Source organism: Microcaecilia unicolor, unplaced genomic scaffold (assembly GCF_901765095.1).
Source record: "Microcaecilia unicolor unplaced genomic scaffold, aMicUni1.1, whole genome shotgun sequence".
Lineage (NCBI taxonomy): Eukaryota > Metazoa > Chordata > Amphibia > Gymnophiona > Siphonopidae > Microcaecilia > Microcaecilia unicolor.
In genome coordinates, this window is record NW_021963280.1 from 107,741 (window position 1) to 126,836 (window position 19,096).

At 47.4% G+C, this 19,096-nt stretch overlaps 1 protein-coding gene across 1 annotated transcript in view; it reads left to right on the forward strand.

Annotated features, from left to right (window-relative positions):
* LOC115459141 (anoctamin-10-like) overlaps positions 1-18,698 on the forward strand; it is a gene marked incomplete at its 3' end in the record, with an annotated part of 115,383 nt that extends 96,685 nt beyond the window's left edge. Inside the window, exons 9-10 of the mRNA XM_030189015.1 lie at positions 6,024-6,206; positions 18,507-18,698. Coding sequence (XP_030044875.1) covers positions 6,024-6,206; positions 18,507-18,698 — 375 coding nt within the window. The remainder of the gene's footprint in view (positions 1-6,023; positions 6,207-18,506) is intronic.
* Between the last annotated feature and the right edge of the window lie 398 nt (positions 18,699-19,096).

Below are 19,096 nucleotides of genomic sequence, written 5' to 3' on the forward strand. Positions count from 1 at the left end.
TATGTGCATACAGGACCGCATATATGTGTAACTAGCTACAGTACCACCAACTATGCATGTTCTTGGTACTGAAAATAAGGTACCTCCTTATAAAATAAGCCTCTCTGTGTGCTAACCTGTGTTTTATAGAACACACATTACCAGCTTATATGGTCAGCAGATATCCTCCTCTATGGCAGATCCCAGAATGTTTGAATTTAAATTTGGCTTACACCTTTCCAGTAGATTTAAGATGCAGAAGGAAATCTAAGGTATTCTGTATTGGGGGCTACTATTTGTTGACCACATACTAAACGTTGACCTCTCAGAGAGCCAGTATTTTAGTTTACCTAGCTCTCCTTTCACAGCCTGTCACTGCCTCCCATCTCTGTCCCTGTTCTCTGTTTCCCAACGTACTTGTCTTTTTGTACAACCTTTGTTTTCTGGCTTGTGTGTCCTTCATTTTGTTGTCTTTCTAATGGTAGCCTATCCTGCTCCCACTGTTTACTTCCTTAAAACCAATCTTAAAATTTGTCTTCTCTTTTCCTTGCCTTAAGGCTATCATCTGTTTCTAATCTTCGATGTTGAGTCACATTCATATACTCTATTTTCAGTCCCAGTTTTAATTGTTAATATAATTATTTGATTGAGTGGTATTAAGAATGTGATAGTATGAAAAAGACACCCCCCCCAAAGGGCTCCTAAGCATAATATGGAGGCTCTTAGTTAATCAGCATATTGGTCAGATCATGAGAGTTTCTCTGGAAAATTTGAAAATATGAATACTTCTTTTTCTCCTCTCTCGTCATTCTCTTTGTCTTTATCTCTGTCATCACCTTTCCACCTCTTATTTTCTTTCTTCTACTTGCCCCTCTTTTCTTCTTCTCCTCCTCTTTGCTTTTTCTCTCTCTCTCTCTTTCTCTCATGACATTGCTATTCTCTCTCCTGGTCCTGAACAGATTGCTGCTGTTTCTCTCCCAGGCCCTAATCAGTCACTACTGCCATTTCCCTCCCCAGCTCTGCTCGGGCTACCACCCCCACCACCTCTCTGCTGCCCCATATAGGCCCTGGTACCTCTTCCTTGTCGCAGTTTCAATTATAAAGTGAGGTAGAATTTTTGAAACACTTTTTCAAACAAAAACATTGCCTTATTGTTGGGCCTGATATGCTAATTTTCCTCCCTCTCTGGCCACTATGTCCTAAGTTTCTCCCTTGGCCTCACATATTCGTTTGTTCTTGCCCCTGTGACACACATCTCCCTGCCTGCATCCCATACTGTAGGACCCCTCTGCACTTTCTCCTCTCTTGACTGCTTTTCCTCCAGATTTTCTCTCTCGCTCTCTTACGGGTCAAGCTGTGTTATGGATTACTACTGTCCAAACTTTCGTAACTGATAATATTTCTGTTTGTACTTCCACTAGCAATGCTCGTCGGAGGGCTTTGTATTGTGGGGATTTTCACCGACTTAAAAGGCAACTCCGTAAAGCAGAATGCATCTGGTGGAGGATAAAATTTCAGGATGACCTCCAGCATTATTGGCTGATTCTTCATTCTCACTGTTCTCAGCTTAGGTCTGCGAGATGGGACTACTACTCCCTGATTTCTAAGGCCCCTGACTGCCTGAAATAGTTGTTCGACATTGTGTTTGGACTTTCTGCCATTTCTCCTTTTTCTTACCCTGCCTCTCTTGATGCTCCAGCATTTGCAGGCTGCTTTGCTGATAAAATCAAGTCACTCCATTTGTTGTTACCTCCCTCTCCCTTCCCCATCCTTTCCCTTCATCTCCCTCCCCTGTTCCCCCTTCTCCTTCCAGTCCCACAGTTGTGCCATCACTTTCACATGTTTGGTCAAAGTTCACTCTCCCCTCACTGGCTGTATATCAAAAGTTGGTTGCCTTCTCCCACAAGATAACCTGTCAACTAGATCATGTCTGTTCTTCTTGGCTTACTCTCCTTGCCATGGCCTCTTACCACTTTCCTTGGCACTGGTCACAGAGCCTTTCAACTGGTGTGTTTCTGAATGTTTGGAAGTCTGCTGCTGTTAAACCCATCCTGAAGAAGCCCACTCTGGACCCTGGTATTCTTGAAAACTACAGACCCATCTCAAATCTCCCAATCCTGCTAAAATAATGGAGAGTGTGGCTCTCGCTCAACTAACTCAGCATGTAAAAGCCTTAAATTCTTTCCATCCTTTTCAGTCAGGCTTATGCCCCAGCCATTCTATAGAAACTATCATTACTTCACTGCTAAATTATTTGCATTCAGCCCTTGACCAGGTCAGCTCGTCTCTCCTGATCTCTTTGGACTTGTCTGCAACTTTTGATCTTTTGAGTCACTCCTTCTGTCTAAACGCTCCACTATTGGTATCTCTGGGATGATCCTCAAATGGTTCTTTTCCTTTCTCAGCGATCGTTCATTCTCTGTCTCACTCCCATCCTCACAATCAGCACTCTGTCCTCTTATCTATGGAGTTCCCCAAGGTTCAGTGCTCTCTCCTATCCTTTTCAATATTTTCCTGAGTCCCTTGGCTTCCTAATCCACTCCTTTTGTGTCGGATCATATTTCTTTGCTGATGATATCCTCCTAGTCTTCACTCAGGATCCCGACAATCCTCATTTCTTAGCTCTCCATACCTGCCTGTAGACAATTGGCTTGTCTTTCACCGTGTGGTCCTGAACCTCTCTAAGACACTTGCTTTATGGGTGACAGGTCATTCTTCCTTTCCCTCCTTGGTGCTGTCAATTAGAAACTGACCTGTGACACTAGTTGACTCTGAGATACTTAGGAGTGATTTTTGACCCACAACTATTTTTTGGTCGGTACATCTGCAAAGTAGTTCAGTCTTGTTTTCACTATCTCCGCCTCATCCGTTCCCTCTGCAGTTACCCTGATGATGAATCTCGTGCCACTCTAATGTGTTCTCTTGTCACTTCCCATTTGAATTATTGTAACATTGTTTTAACTGGTGTCCCTAATACCCTTCAACTCAACGTTCTTTTGCTCCCGAATTCCCTTCCTTCAGATCTTCGAACTGAGCAGTCATACCCTAAATTTAAGGTATTCTTGAAAGCCCACCTGTGATCCCTAGCATTCCACTGCCCTTGAGGGGTGGATTGTTTTCTAGCTTGAAATGTATAGTTCCTTTCCTTTTCTCATTTTTATTGTAAACTGCTTTGATGTTATGTGAAAGGCAGTATATCAAATTCTCAATAAACTAAACTAAGGGCAATAGAATTAATTTTGCAGCAGTGCCAGGCAGGGATATAGCATATCTTCACCAGTCTGGGCTTTTGAACAAAAAGCCTTTATCCCAATACTGTCTGATTTTAGTTATGCAGAAATTTGCAAGAAATGTCTCTGTGGAAGTAGGAGGTGCAGGTTAGAATGGTTCCTGTGTATTCCTGCTCAAAAGCAGTAGTCACAGATTTTACTGGCGCCCTATTTTAAAGCAGCAACACCAGCAAGCAAAAAAGACATCTGGAGAAGTATATTTGAGGTTCCGAAAACTCATGTGTATAACATATGTGTATTAAAAATAAATAGTTCTAGGCCCAGAGGAAGTGATGTAATTGCCCTGAATGGCTACCTAAACCCTGAGCTCCTCTTGTGCTCTAACTGTTTGTTGGTCAGTCTCTGCAAGCATAAATGATCACTGGACCGTGTATGAATGGCGCAGAGACGTAAAGCACGCGTACACTGCCGATTACCACCCGGTTAGTGCCAAGCGGTAGAAAATAAAAAATAGTTTTGGACGCGCATATTGAACATGCGTAAAAAATGGAATTACCGCCTGGGGCTCGCGGTAGTTCCAAATTGATGTGCATTGGACATGCATAGGCGCCTTTGCACCTTAGTAAAAGAGCCCCTTTGTTTTTTCCTTATGTAGACAATTGGTTGGTTAAGGTCTCTTCTCCTGAAGAGGCCAACTAATCTTTTCAAACAGCAGTTCGCTTGAAGAGTCACTTGGTTTCATCATAACTATCCAAAATCAATCTTAACAGCTGTCGCAACAACTCCAATTTACTGGAGTTCTAATAGATACCCGGGAAAAATAGCTTTTCTCTCAGAGATACCTATCCACCTTCCTGGGGCATCGATACTACTACTACTTATCATTTCTATAGCGCTACTAGACGTACGCAGCGCTGTACACTTAAAATGAAGAGACAGTCCCTGCTCGACAGAGCTTACAATCTAATTAGGACAGACAAACAGGACAAACAAGAGATAAAGGAATATTAAAGTGAGGATGATAAAATAAGGGTTCTGAACAAGTGAGCAAGGGTTAGGAGTTAAAAGCAGCATCAAAAAGGTGGGCTTTTAGCTTAGATTTGAAGACTATCAGAGATGGAGCTTGACGTACCGGCTCAGGAAGTCTATTCCAGGCATATGGTGCAGCAAGATAAAAGGAACGGAGTATGGAGTTAGCAGTGGAGGAGAAGAGTGCAGATAAGAGAGATTTAGAGAGATAATTTATAAGCTCTGTATTAGATTGAGGGGATTCAAAGGGGTGGTGTCTGTACGTTATTTTTATCGGTGTGGTGGATGACATCTCCCGCTTGTGTGTTCGATTTATATTACTATCTACAAATAATCCCTGTGACAAATGATTTTTCTTTTTTGTTTATTCATTAAAGATGTATTAGAAAAATTGTAAAATAGTTCAGTGGTTGAAAAGAGTCATGAAGGTCACCCTCTGCCTTCTGGTTTATTTTGTTCACTCCTAAGGAGGAGTTGATATTTTAAAGTTTCTAAAGCTCCTCGTATCTCATTGTCCATGCCCATATAACTCGGATGCTGTTACTGAGGTATGTAAGTGACCAATACAGCACAAACTGTGCACCTGGGAGATGATGATTTTGATAAACAGTAGGTGTGATTCCTTTTCTAATCCAGAATTTGTTATAAAAGAACAAATGAAATGTATTATTTTAATAAAAATGTACTTTAAAGCAGTAGAATCAAGAAGCATTGAAGTAGATAGTCCGAACAGTCTGCTTGGATGGCTGCTGTTACTTGGTTGAATGTAGGCATTGGGTAGGTGAAAGACGCTTAAGGGCAAGTCTATAACTAGGTGCCCACATCTACATGCCTCTTGAGTGCATGAATGTACAGAATACGTGCACTTTAACAGGTAAGCATATGCTTATCTGCATAAGTGTCAGCAGGCAACTAAGCGCTATAATGTGGAAATACAAGGGGGGCATTCAAAAGGAACATGGGAGGGGTATGGGCAGGGCTGTCGCTCCACTGCTAAATCCTGGGATAAGCAGCGTAAAATCTGTTTTACTGTTCTAGGATTTTGCCAGGTACTTGTGACCTGATTGGCCACTGTTGGAAACAGGATACTGGTCTTGATGAACTGACGAACTGACCCAGTATGGCAACGCTTATGTTCTTATGCATATGCATAATTTACAGAATACTGTCCATTGTGCACTTTCCTGTTACATTTATGCGACTGTAGTTGCACCCGATCTATTGCTGGTTTAACCGCAGTGGCATTCCTGTAGGTGTATTGATGCTGGGTTATGACAGTATTCTATAATGGAATCCAGGCACCTAGATGCCATTCTAGAATAGACTTTCACCCTGAGATATCGGAGCACCTAAAATGAGGCACCCGCTTATAGAATGGCCCCCCTCGTGCCTTATTACACGTATACGGAATTGTGACAGTGGTGCCTGGTGTGATGTGGCAGTTTATTATTTACAAGTGGCTGTGTTATCTAAACATTGTATGACTTCCAGAATGCAGTGCTGCCCGAGTTACTTTGTAAAAGTAATATATTACACTTACTATTTACTTGTTTAATAAAAGTAATGTTACTGTGACTATATAAAGTAATGTGACATTATATTACTCGTTAGTTGAAAAAGTAATGATTACAGTTATTTCATTATATTTGCCCAAAAGTAATCATTACAATTACTTGTTATTTTTATAAGTAATATATTACCGTTAATATCTTACTTGGTAATATTATTATCTTGCTTAATATGCAGTTAACGAAATATGTAATGTATAACTCTTTTTCTTTTAAGAGCTTGGCTACTCTTCTGATAACTTCTCAGATCCTTAATCAGTTTGTGGAAGCTTTACTACCCTTCTGGCTTCAAAAGAGACACAATAAGAAGCTGAAACGTACAATGAAATGTCTCAAGGTGGATGGGGAGCTTTCACTTGTGGAGCAAGTCAGGCTGGAGAAGGAAATGGGGACTTACCTGGTGAGTATTACACTGAAGCTTTCTGTACTGAGGCCTGTGGAACGATCAGCTCTTCTGCACGAAGAAGAATTCTTATGTGCTCTAAGTTACAGTGTAGCCCTTGCAGTGGCGTCGCGAGGGCGGGGCGGGTCGCCGCTGCGCAACCCCTCCCCCCCGAGAACATACCTGTAAGGCGGTGAGGGGCGGGCTGGAGAGCCAATCCGCCGAGTGCACGCCGCTGGGGGGTGTCGGCGCCTCACTGGTTCCCTGCTCTCTCTGCCCAGGAACAGGAAGTAACCTGTTCCGGGGCAGAGAGAACAAGGAACCAGTGAGGCGCCGACACCCCCCAGTGGCGTGCACCCGGGGCGGACCGCCCCACCGCCCCCCCTTCCTATGCCACTGAGCCCTTGTAATAAAAAGGGAACAACTTCGGGAGTATTTTTCCTTTTCATTGACTCTGTTATAGAAGAAAACATATTTTAATTAGTACTTGTCAGATGACTGGCAGTCCTGCTGTCTTTCTTTCCTTCTTTGACCGTGCTCCAGACCACCAGTCCAGAGCTGCTTCAGAAGCTCCTGTTTGGTCAGCTAGGGCATGACAAAAGGGGAGAGATAGTTGGTTAATTTAAGAAGAGCTGAGTTTCTTTACTTTTTTTTTTTCTTTTTCAAATATCAGCATAAACACACCAGCTGCCTTCCCATTCGTGCAAGTATAGAATTTTACTGTGAATAAGAGGCAGAGCTACTTTAATAGAAGGATGTAGGATGTCAGAAGCAGGCAAAAGTGATTTTTAAGGGATTGTCTGACCAGTCTCTGCTGATGGGACACTGGCCTTCTTGTGGTACTGATGGTCAAATGTGCTCACCTTGCAGTGACTTGTGATCAAGCTTTTTCGATTGCTTCAAACTGTAGAATTCTGTTCCGGTGGATGTTAAGACTGATCTGGATTTTTTTTTTTGGTTTGGTTGGGGGGAATCAAGACCTTTTCGTTGATGTTTGCCTTTGGTTAAAGATTGAGGTACTGTAGGTAATACAGGAGTAGTGTACGAAGTAATGCACTTTCTTTCCTTCCTAATAACCAATCCATGTACTCAGATCACCATCTAGCAAGAAGACAGCTCAGGAGAAAGACTTGATTAGACTCTGTAAGTTTTGTTGTAGTGAAATATTTTTTTATTTTTGTTACATTTGTACCCCGCGCTTTCCCACTCATGGCAGGCTCAATGTGGCTTACATGGGGCAATGGAGGGTTAAGTGACTTGGCCAGAGTCACAAGGAGCTGCCTGTGCCTGAAATGGGAATCGAACTCAGTTCCTCAGTTCCCCAGGACCAAAGTCCATCACCCTAACCACTAGGCCACTCCTCCACTGTTATGTCAGTGTCTACAATGAAGAACGCAAATTTTAAGTTTCAAGCAAAACAATTACTTTGTTTCTAGAACAATTTCTCTATATGAATCTGAAAAAATCACGAGTTCCCCTTCACAGGATAGCAAACCTACACTCTTTAACTACCCCTTGAGAGTGCAATAAAGCAGAGTCTTGTGTATTCCTAGTGCAGCATCTTGAGGCACAGACAAGACACACCAGTCCATTAGAATGTAGGCAGGAGAAAAAGATTTGTTTTACTTTTTTTGTTTTGTTTTATTTTTAATTACATTTTTTTTAAATTCAAACATCCCCCCCCCCCAAAAAAAAAAAAGAAGAAAGGTAATTTGTCTAAGATCTCAGGCTTTATAACCAGGTTTTCTGTTACATCATCTGAGAGACTGGGTATGGGAGTCATCTTGGTATACAGATTATTCTTTCGAGTTGACATTTTTTAGACCTTAGCATTCTCTCTCTCTTTTGCATATTACAACTGGCCGACTCCCTTCTCGCATTCATAATAGCATTCTGTTACGCCCTATCTGGCACTTATGGAAAGAGTTGCTTTTAAGTTGAGGTCAACTCTCTACTAGCAATGTGCTGCTGCCTGTGGTTGGGAATGTGACCTTTACCCCTAGAATGGACAACAAAGTGTTTAAACGGTGGTGGTTGCTGGGTATCATATTTTTGGAACATCTGATGCATGTAGATTGTACTTTGCTGTCTTTTGTGGAATTGCAATAGACGTTTTCCTTTCCGGGCGGGATTGTTTTGCCTACTATCAATTGGCTAGTTCTTTTCATAGCATGAATGCTGCTAGTATGACTCCCTAGTTTGCCTTAAAGCTTCGCAAATTTCTTGAAAAGAAATCAGCAGGTCAAGTGTCTATATCGTGGTTTCACAAATTATTATCTGGGCAACAGACAGCTCCTTATGCGGTTTGCAGGAGGCATGGGCGAGAGATCTTGAGTATCCATTGCGTTGTACTGTGAGTCTTCAACTGTTAAACTTACCAAGCCGAGCTTTGGGAATGTCATTATAGGGTACTATATTAGGCCTATTTCTTGCAACGTGGAGCCTTTCTCGCAGGTTGCACAGATACTCCTTGCTGTCTGAAATGCCAGGATCAGGATAATACATTTGCCAATGGTATGTGGATCTGTCGTCTGGTTCAGGTCTTTTGGGTGTCTCTCCAACTTTATTTGCAGCAACTTCTTGGCCATTCCTGGTTTCTCTCATTGGAGGGAGTCCTCTTGATTCATCTGGCTCATTCAGGAGCCCGGGGTAGGGGGGCATACATATTAGCTCAGAAATGTACTTTAAATCATTGACTGCAGGCTTCTCCCCCCACATTTTGGTACTGGCGCAACAAACTTCACACCTTGTTGATGTGGGAATCTTATGAGGCATGAGATTCCCCTAAATGTCAAAAAGAGTTTTGGAAACAGAAACAAACCAGTGAGGTAGGTCCAAAGAGGAAACTTTATTGAAAATAAAAACAACCCGACATGGCCGTGTTTTGGCCCAAAGGCCTGCCTCAGGGGTCTTGTAAAATCTACATTTCCAAACTGCACTTTTTTTGTGAAGGGGGAGGGGAAAGATACCATTTTATACAAATTGACCGTGAGTCATTTGTTTTATTATTCGTTTTGCACAAAAGGTCTATAGACCCCTGAGGCAGGCCCTTGTGGCCGAAACACGACTCGTGTCGGGTCATTTTATTTGTTTTAATAAAGACCTTGTTTGGGAAACACCATTTGTGAGAGGACTTTTTTGGATCCACTGGTTGTACATTTGACTTTCCTTTCTCCTGTGGAGAGATCACCTTCTATGGGTGTTTTCTTCAAGAGTCAAACACTCCCTCAGTCACCTTCTCCACTGGAGATCTCTAAGAAACTCAGTAACAATGGGAAATTTTGATTTCATGTACCTCAGGAATATATAATATCTCCTTGAAATATAGGAGATAGTTTTATGAGGCCAGTGTGAAAGAAAATGTGTTAGCATGCAGAGTGAGAACTTTTTAAGGTGGGAGATGGGTGGTCAGACAAATAACATGCAGCTGTGAGGTTTCTAGGCAGCTCCCTTTTCCTGCCTCAGAGCATCTTTTAAACCTTTTTCTCCTTCTCATCAATTCAGTATGCATGTGAAGGGATTGTAAAATGTCCAGAGGTATCAGAGCTCACTGCCACATACTAGCAAATCAAAGCCTGTCCTTTTGGAACCAGTCAGGCACATGATAGAATCAGCAGATGGGAGAGAGGTACAAGCGAGAGTTCTGTCCACCTAGGTGGACCACCCTCATGTGGTATGACTGAGGTGTCTTCCAAGATCACTGAGCCAGTTCCTAAGGAGTTTTGCAGCCCTTCAGTGTCAAAGCTTGAAACAAAGAAACTGTGTCCATTTCTGCTCAATGCAGCTTAATTTTTATTTATTATTAACTGTTGCATATCTCAGGCTTTCAAGACTCCCATTTTCTCTGCTTCTTTTAGCACACAGTTCAGTAGGAAAGACTGCTGCTGTAGCTCCTGTAGTGGTGGTTGGGAGGTGGGAATAGTGCTGGACAGACTTGTACGGTCTGTGCCAGAGCCGGTGGTTGGGAGGAGGGGCTGGTGGTTGGAAGGCGGGGATAGTGCTGGGCAGACTTATACGGTCTGTGCCCTGAAGAGCACAGGTACCAATCAAAGTAGGGTATACACAAAAAGCAGCAAATATGAGTTATCTTGTTGGGCAGACTGGATGGACCGTGCAGGTCTTTTTCTGCCGTCATCTACTATGTTACTATGTTTGTTTGTCTCAGTATTTGTAAGCTGTTTTACATTGTGGTTGTAATCCGCAATGAACTGCTATGGTTGGAATGATGAAATATAAAAATTGAGGAATACATAAAATAAAATGTAAAAGATATTGGGAACTAGCAATCTTGATTAATAGATGTGTGTGTGGGGAAACTTGTGCTTCATAGATAAGGAGAGTCACAACACTCTAAAATAGTTCTTGACAAGGTGTTTATTACACATCATCTGATCAAGGTGCTAAATTTTAAGGGGGCAACATCCACTGATACATTATACCTAATTTTCAGAGGGAAAATATATATGTTCTTTCCCTTTGAAAGTTGCCACAGGTGCAAAGTATCTGTGAAAACGTTGAGTGAAATAACCTACCAGATATTTGAAGGTATTCATCTGGGTAATGGCAACCTTTATCTGGATAAATGCCTTAGTTAGTGCTGGCAGTGGATATTCAATGGTGCTATCTGTATATATTTATCAACTGCCTGCTAGGATAGTGTGTGGGTGGAACTAATAGCTATCCATTAAGCAGTGATAGTCGGACTGCTAACCAGATGACTATCCAGCAGGGGTAGCTTTACTTTCTCCGAGGACAAGCAGGCTGCATGTTCTCACGACTGGGTGACGTCCGCGGCAGCCCCCACCAACCGGAAAAAAGCTTCGCGGGACGGTCGGCACGCAGGGCACGCCCACCGCGCATGCGCGGCCGTCTTCCCGCCCGTGCGCGACCGCTCCGCCAGTTCCTTTTTTTCCGCGCCTGGAGAGAGTCGTGCCTGTGCCGCTCTCTCTGTTTCAGCCCCGGAAAAACCGTCGCGTTTACGCGAACCTTTTTATTTTCTTTTATATTTAATTTATCGCCGCGCGCTCCACTTTTCTTTTCTTTAAAAAAAAAAAAAAAGGAGCACGCGCTCCCATTTTCCCTCGCTTCCAGCGGGGACGTAGCGTTGCGGCCTAGTGGCCGCACTGTCGTTTTTCATTTTCGAGGTGTGATTTCCGCCACCATCGACGACTTTAATTTCGCCGACGCGATTTTTCCGTCGATGTCCTCGAAGGTCCCGAGTGGATTTAAAAAGTGTGGTCGGTGCGGCCGGCCCATCTCGCAGACCGACACCCACGCTTGGTGCCTCCAGTGCCTCGGGCCGGAGCACAATTTCAAGTCGTGTCCCCTGTGTCTCGGTCTCCGGAAACGGACTCAGGTTGCGAGGCAAGTTCAACGGGACCGTATTTTTGGAACTTGCGCCGGCCCCTCGACGTCGACCTCGACGGCATCGGTATCGACGCCCGGTCCTTCGGTACCGGTATCGATGCCCGAGACATCGGCACCGATGGCATCGACCCCAGGAGAACAGGTCCCGTCGGCCCGCCGGTCCTCCGGTGAGGGTAGAGGTGAGAGGCCGCGTGGGCAGTCGGCCCCGGTCACTCCCTCAGCCCGTGGCCCACGGGACCGAACCCTGTCTGACCCGGTTCCTCGAGACCGAGGGGGATCGTCATCCTCCTCCTCCATGCCTCCCGGCGCCGGTGACGGGCATCGGAAGAAGGATAAGAAGCGCCGTCACCGGTCGCCCTCGATGCACGTCGGAGAGGAGTCGACGCCGAAGCGTCTCCATCGAGAGGAGAGATCCCCGTCGGTGATAGAGGTGCCGACGCAACAGGGTCCTGGCACCTCGGTGCAGTCTCCTGGCTCCCACCAGATCCGGGCACCGACACCCCTACCGGCCCCACCGCCTTTCTCGGCAGCGGGCCTGGACGAGTGCCTCAGAGCCATCCTTCCGGGGATCCTGGAAGGGCTGATGCGCCAGGCTGTGCCGGCGCCGGGGGTGCTTGCGCCCTCGGCGCCGATGACTGTGGCGCCGGCGAGCTCTAGCCCGGCGCCGGGGCCGTCGACACCGCTGCCGCTTGCGGTGCCGGTCTCGACCGCCACGCAGGTGGAGTCCCCGTCGACGTCGATGGAGGGAGCTTCGTCCCCGCCGGCGCGGGAGTCCACCGCTCGACGACACCGAGGCCTTGGTGCCTCGACGTCGAGCCGGGCCCGGTTCAGGACTCAGCTACATGAGCTTATGTCCGATACCGAGGATGAGGCCTCGTGGGGGGAAGAGGAGGACCCTAGATATTTCTCCTCAGAGGAGTCTACGGGCCTTCCCTCGGACCCCACGCCTTCACCGGAGAGGAAGCTCTCACCTCCTGAGAGTCTCTCCTTTGCCTCCTTTGTGCGGGATATGTCTATCAGCATTCCCTTCCCCGTGGTCTCTGTGGAAGAGCCGAGGGCCGAGATGCTCGAGGTCCTCGACTATCCATCACCACCTAGAGAGTCCTCCACGGTGCCGCTGCACAATGTCCTTAAGGAGACGCTGCTTCGGAACTGGGTGCGACCATTAACTAACCCCACCATTCCCAAGAAAGCAGAGTCCCAGTACAGGATCCACTCTGACCCAGAGCTAATGCGGCCACAATTGCCCCATGACTCAGCGGTCGTGGATTCTGCTCTCAAGAGGGCACGGAGTTCGAGGGATACCGCCTCGGCGCCCCCGGGGCGGGAGTCTCGCACTCTGGACTCGTTTGGGAGGAAGGCCTACCAATCCTCCATGCTCGTGACCCGCATCCAATCATACCTGCTCTATATGAGCATCCACATGCGGACCTATGTGCATCAACTGGCGGACCTGGTCGAGAAGCTCCCGCCGGAGCAGTCCAGGCTTTATCAGGAGGTGGTCAGGCAGCTGAAGGCGTGCAGAAAGTTCCTGTCCAGGGGTATCTATGACACCTGTGACGTGGCATCTCGTGCTGCAGCCCAAGGTATAGTGATGCGCAGGCTCTCATGGCTGCGTGCCTCTGACCTGGACAACCGCACCCAGCAGAGACTGGCCGACGTCCCTTGCCGGGGGGATAACATTTTTGGCGAGAAGGTCGAGCAGATGGTGGACCAACTGCATCAGCGGGAAACCGCTCTCGACAAGCTCTCCCACCGGGCGCCTTCAGCATCCACCTCCACAGGTGGACGTTTTTCCCGGGCCCGGCAGGCTGCACCCTATTCTTTTGCGAAGCGTAGGTACAACCAGCCGGCCCGAAGGCCTCGTCAGGCACAGGGACAGCCCCAGCGCGCTCGTTCTCGTCAACAGCGTGCGCCTAAGCAGCCCCCTGCGCCTCCACAGCAAAAGCCGGGGACGGGCTTTTGACTGGATCCACGGGAACATAGCCGCCCTACAAGTGTCCGTACCGGACGATCTGCCGGTCGGAGGGAGGTTAAAATGTTTTCACCAAAGGTGGCCTCTCATAACCTCCGACCAGTGGGTTCTCCAAATAGTGCGGTGCGGATACGCCCTGAATTTGGCCTCCCTGCCTCCAAATTGTCCTCCGGGAGCTCAGTCTTTCAGCTCCCATCACAAGCAGGTACTTGCAGAGGAACTCTCCGCCCTTCTCAGCGCCAATGCGGTCGAGCCCGTACCACCCGGGCAGGAAGGGCAGGGATTCTATTCCAGGTACTTCCTTGTGGAAAAGAAAACAGGGGGGATGCGTCCCATCCTAGACCTGAGAGGCCTGAACAAATTCCTGGTCAAAGAAAAGTTCAGGATGCTTTCCTTGGGCACCCTTCTGCCAATGATTCAGAAAAACGATTGGCTATGTTCCCTGGATTTAAAGGACGCATACACTCACATCCCGATACTGCCAGCTCACAGACAGTATCTCAGATTCCGCCTGGGCGCACGGCACTTTCAGTATTGTGTGCTGCCCTTTGGGCTCGCCTCTGCCCCACGAGTGTTTACAAAGTGCCTCGTGGTGGTGGCGGCGTATCTACGCAAGCTGGGAGTGCACGTGTTCCCATATCTCGACGATTGGCTGGTCAAGAGCACCTCGGAGGCAGGAGCCCTCCGGTCCATGCAGTGCACTATTCAACTTCTGGAGCTGCTGGGGTTTGTGATAAATTACCCAAAGTCCCATCTCCAGCCTACTCAGTCTCTGGAATTCATAGGAGCGCTGCTGAATACCCAGACGGCTCAGGCCTACCTTCCCGAAGCGAGGGCTACCAATCTCTTGGCCCTGGCTTCGCAGACCAGAGCGTCTCAGCAGATCACAGCTCGGCAGATGTTGAGATTTCTGGGTCATATGGCCTCCACAGTTCATGTGACTCCCATGGCTCGTCTTCACATGAGATCTGCTCAATGGACCCTAGCTTCCCAGTGGTTTCAAGCCACCGGGAATCTAGAAGATGTCATCCGCCTCTCCACCAGTTGCCGCACTTCACTGCTCTGGTGGACCATCCGGACCAATTTGACCCTGGGACGTCCATTCCAAATTCCGCAGCCCACGAAAGTGCTGACGACGGATGCATCTCGCCTGGGGTGGGGAGCCCATGTCGATGGGCTTCACACCCAGGGTCTGTGGTCCCTCCAGGAAAAGGATCTGCAGATCAACCTCCTGGAGCTCCGAGCGATCTGGAACGCACTGAAGGCTTTCAGAGATCGGCTGTCCTGCCAAATTATCCAAATTCGGACAGACAATCAGGTTGCAATGTATTACGTCAACAAGCAGGGGGGCACCGGATCTCGCCCCCTGTGTCAGGAGGCCGTTGGGATGTGGCGTTGGGCGTGTCAGTTCGGCATGCTCCTCCAAGCCACGTACCTGGCAGGCGTAAACAACAGTCTGGCCGACAGACTGAGCAGAGTATTGCAACCGCAACGAGTGGTCTCTCCATGCCAGAGTGGTACGCAAGATCTTCCGAGCGTGGGGCACCCCCTCGGTGGACCTTTTCGCCTCTCAGACCAACCACAAGCTGCCTCTGTTCTGTTCCAGACTTCAGGCACACGGCAGGCTAGCGTCGGACGCCTTTCTCCTTCATTGGGGGACCGGCCTCCTGTATGCTTATCCTCCCATACCTTTGGTGGGGAAGACCTTACTGAAGCTCAAGCAAGACCGCGGCACCATGATTCTGATAGCGCCCTTTTGGCCCCGTCAGATCTGGTTCCCTCTTCTTCTGGAGTTGTCCTCAGAAGAACCGTGGAGATTGGAGTGTTTTCCGACTCTCATTTCGCAGAACGACGGAGCGTTGCTGCACCCCAACCTTCAATCCCTGGCTCTCACGGCCTGGATGTTGAGGGCGTAGACTTCGCTGCGTTGGGTCTGTCTGAGGGTGTCTCCCGGGTCTTGCTTGCCTCTAGGAAGGATTCCACTAAAAAGAGTTACTTTTTCAAGTGGAGGAGGTTTGTCGTTTGGTGTGAGAGCAAGGCCCTAGAACCTCATTCTTGCCCTGCACAGAACCTGCTTGAATACCTTCTGCACTTATCAGAGTCTGGCCTCAAGACCAACTCAGTAAGGAATCACCTTAGTGCGATTAGTGCTTACCATTATCGTGTGGAAGGTAAAGCCATCTCTGGAGAGCCTTTAGTCGTTCGATTCATGAGAGGCTTGCTTTTGTCAAAGCCCCCTATCAAGCCTCCTACAGTGTCATGGGATCTCAACGTCGTCCTCACCCAGCTGATGAAACCTCCTTTTGAGCCACTGAATTCCTGCCATCTGAAGTACTTGACCTGGAAGGTCATTTTCTTGGTGGCAGTTACTTCAGCTCGTAGGGTCAGTGAGCTTCAAGCCCTGGTAGCTCATGCTCCGTATACCAAATTTCATCACAACAGAGTAGTGCTCCGCACCCACCCAAAGTTCCTGCCGAAGGTGGTGTCGGAGTTCCATCTTAACCAGTCAATTGTCTTGCCAACATTCTTCCCCAGGCCGCATACCCGCCCTGCTGAACGTCAGTTGCACACATTGGACTGCAAGAGAGCATTGGCCTTCTACTTGGAGCGGACACAGCCCCACAGACAGTCCGCCCAATTGTTTGTTTCTTTCGACCCTAACAGGCTAGGGGTCGCTGTCGGGAAACGCACCATCTCCAATTGGCTAGCAGATTGCATTTCCTTCACTTACGCCCAGGCTGGGCTGGCTCTTGAGGGTCATGTCACGGCTCATAGTGTTAGAGCCATGGCAGCGTCGGTGGCCCACTTGAAGTCAGCCACTATTGAAGAGATTTGCAAGGCTGCGACGTGGTCATCTGTCCACACATTCACATCACATTACTGCCTCCAGCAGGATACCCGACGCAACAGTCGGTTCGGGCAGTCGGTGCTGCAGAATCTGTTTGGGGTGTAAATCCAACTCCACCCTCCAGGACCCGAATTTATTCTGGTCAGGCTGCACTCTCAGTTAGTTGTTCTTCGTAGGTCAATTTTCTGTTATACCCTCGCCATTGCGAGGTTCAATTGACCTGGGTTCTTGTTTTGAGTGAGCCTGAGAGCTAGGGATACCCCAGTCGTGAGAACAAGCAGCCTGCTTGTCCTCGGAGAAAGTGAATGATACATACCTGTAGCAGGTGTTCTCCGAGGACAGCAGGCTGATTGTTCTCACCTACCCTCCCTCCTCCCCTTTGGAGTTGTGTGTTTCATCTTTTGCTAGTCATTCAACTGGCGGGAGCGGTCGCGCACGGGCGGGAAGACGGCCGCGCATGCGCGGTGGGCGTGCCCTGCGTGCCGACCGTCCCGCGAAGCTTTTTTCCGGTTGGTGGGGGCTGCCGCGGACGTCACCCAGTCGTGAGAACAATCAGCCTGCTGTCCTCGGAGAACACCTGCTACAGGTATGTATCATTCACTATTGGGACAATTTGATAGGTGGTCAGGGACCCATGACCCTTATTCCCTGGGGGCCCAGACCACTGTCAGTCTACCCCTGCTATCCAAATAAAGTTAAGACAGAAGAATTGCTATCCCAATGTTATCCAAAAAGCTATGTGGAAAGTGGCAGCACTTGCCATTCTAAACAGACATTCAGCATCACTCGATGTCTGTGTAGTTTTGCACAATATCCATGAATGATTTAAATGTTGTAGCTCAGCAGTTCCCAAACCTGGTCCTGGAGGCCCCCCAGCCAATCAGGTTTTCAGTATATCTACAATGAATATTCATGAGAGATACTTGCATGCAGTGGAGGCAGGGCATACAAATTTCTCTCATGAATATTCATTGTGGGTAACCTGAAAACCTGATTGGCTGGGGTGCCTCCAGGACCAGGTTTGGGAACCGCTGCTGTAGCTGATGTTTAATGAAAATTTCAATAGTGGAGTTTAGATATTGACCCGGACGTGCACAGATCTGAAAATACAACTCGTGCCCCTAGGAGCTCTTCCACTTAGTCTGAGTAAATGTACATGTGCTAAGGAGGTCTTCACACGCTTCAGCCAGACTGAGGGGAAGCGTTATCAGATAGCTGGATTACCTAGAGGTAGAGTCTATAATCCAGGGCTAGACTATATAATAAAGATTAGAGACTAAAAGGTATAGATCTCAATGTGGGCTACCATTAAGACGGATAATTTTACTGTTAACCACAGTTTAATGAAAGTTTCAATAGTGGAGTTTAAATATTGACCCGGACATGCACAGATCTGAAAATACAACTCGTGTGCCCCTAGGAGCTCTTCCACTTAGTGTGAGTAAATGTACTGGATAGGAACTTCACCTGCCCGGTTAAACCCTTTTGAATATCAGTCCCCAAAATTCTTTGCTGAGAATAGGGATGATTATAACTTCTGCATACACCACTCCTTGCTCCTCTCTAGGGTAGCCTTATCCATTAGAATGACTGTAGAATTAGTATCAGTACAATAAAAAAATCTCTATGTGCTTTCCTCAATGACAGCCTCATTATGTGCTTACTGTACAAACTCTGTAAGGGAAGCAGGCTGGTGAGTGCACTGTGAACCCAACTGCTCAGAACAAGAGTAAACATAGCATAATGTGTTTTATAAGGGAATGGCGAGAGGGATGTAGAAATGGATGTTAGAGGTGAGGTTAACACCTTATGCACACATTACAGTGAATGTTTCTAGTTTTCAGCCTTAACAACCTGCCTTCCAGTGCTCCTGCCCTTGCCTTTGTTCTTTCTTCTGTTTCTTTACTATGTGATTGTAGAGGTTCTAAAAACATTATTTTGGATCTAGCACTTCAGTACTGATAGATTGAAATTATATTTGCCTTTGAGTGATTTATTTAGGCAGTGGCATTATATGAAGGTGAGATAATTCTAGTGCTGCTGATTGATTATAAAGCATGTCGCCCCCCCCCCCCCCCCCCCGCCCCAGTTGTATGGTGTTTAATTTTTTGTTCCATCTCTTTTTTAGGGTACATTTGACGATTACTTGGAACTATTCCTACAGTTTGGATACGTGAGTCTTTTCTCATGTGTCTACCCCTTGGCGGCAATCTTTGCAGTACTCAACAATGTCACGGAGTTTTATTCAGATGCCTTAAAAATGTGCCAGGTCTTCAAACGCCCATTTGCTGAGCCTACGGCAAGTGTTGGAGTCTGGCAGGTAATGAGCACTTTTAAAGACCAGTTCTTCAGATCAAAACCTTGTCTGTCCTTGTTACCAGCTTAAAATGCTTCTCCGAGGACAAGCAGGCTGCTTGTTCTCACTGATGGGTGACGTCCACGGCAGCCCCTCCAATCGGAAACTTCTCTAGCAAAGTCCTTTGCTAGTCCTCGCGCGCCCGCGCGCACCGCGCATGCGCGGCCATCTTCCCGCCCGAAACCGGCTCGAGCCGGCCAGTCTTCTTTTGTCCGCACTCGGTACGGTCGTGTTTCGCTGTGTCGAGCCCCGGAAAGTCGACCTCGCGCGTCCAAATTTATTTTTGACGTGTTTTTTCTTCGGAAAAAAGTCTTTAAAGTGTCGGGAAGTGCTTCGGAAACCCCCCCCCCCCCCGGGTTTCA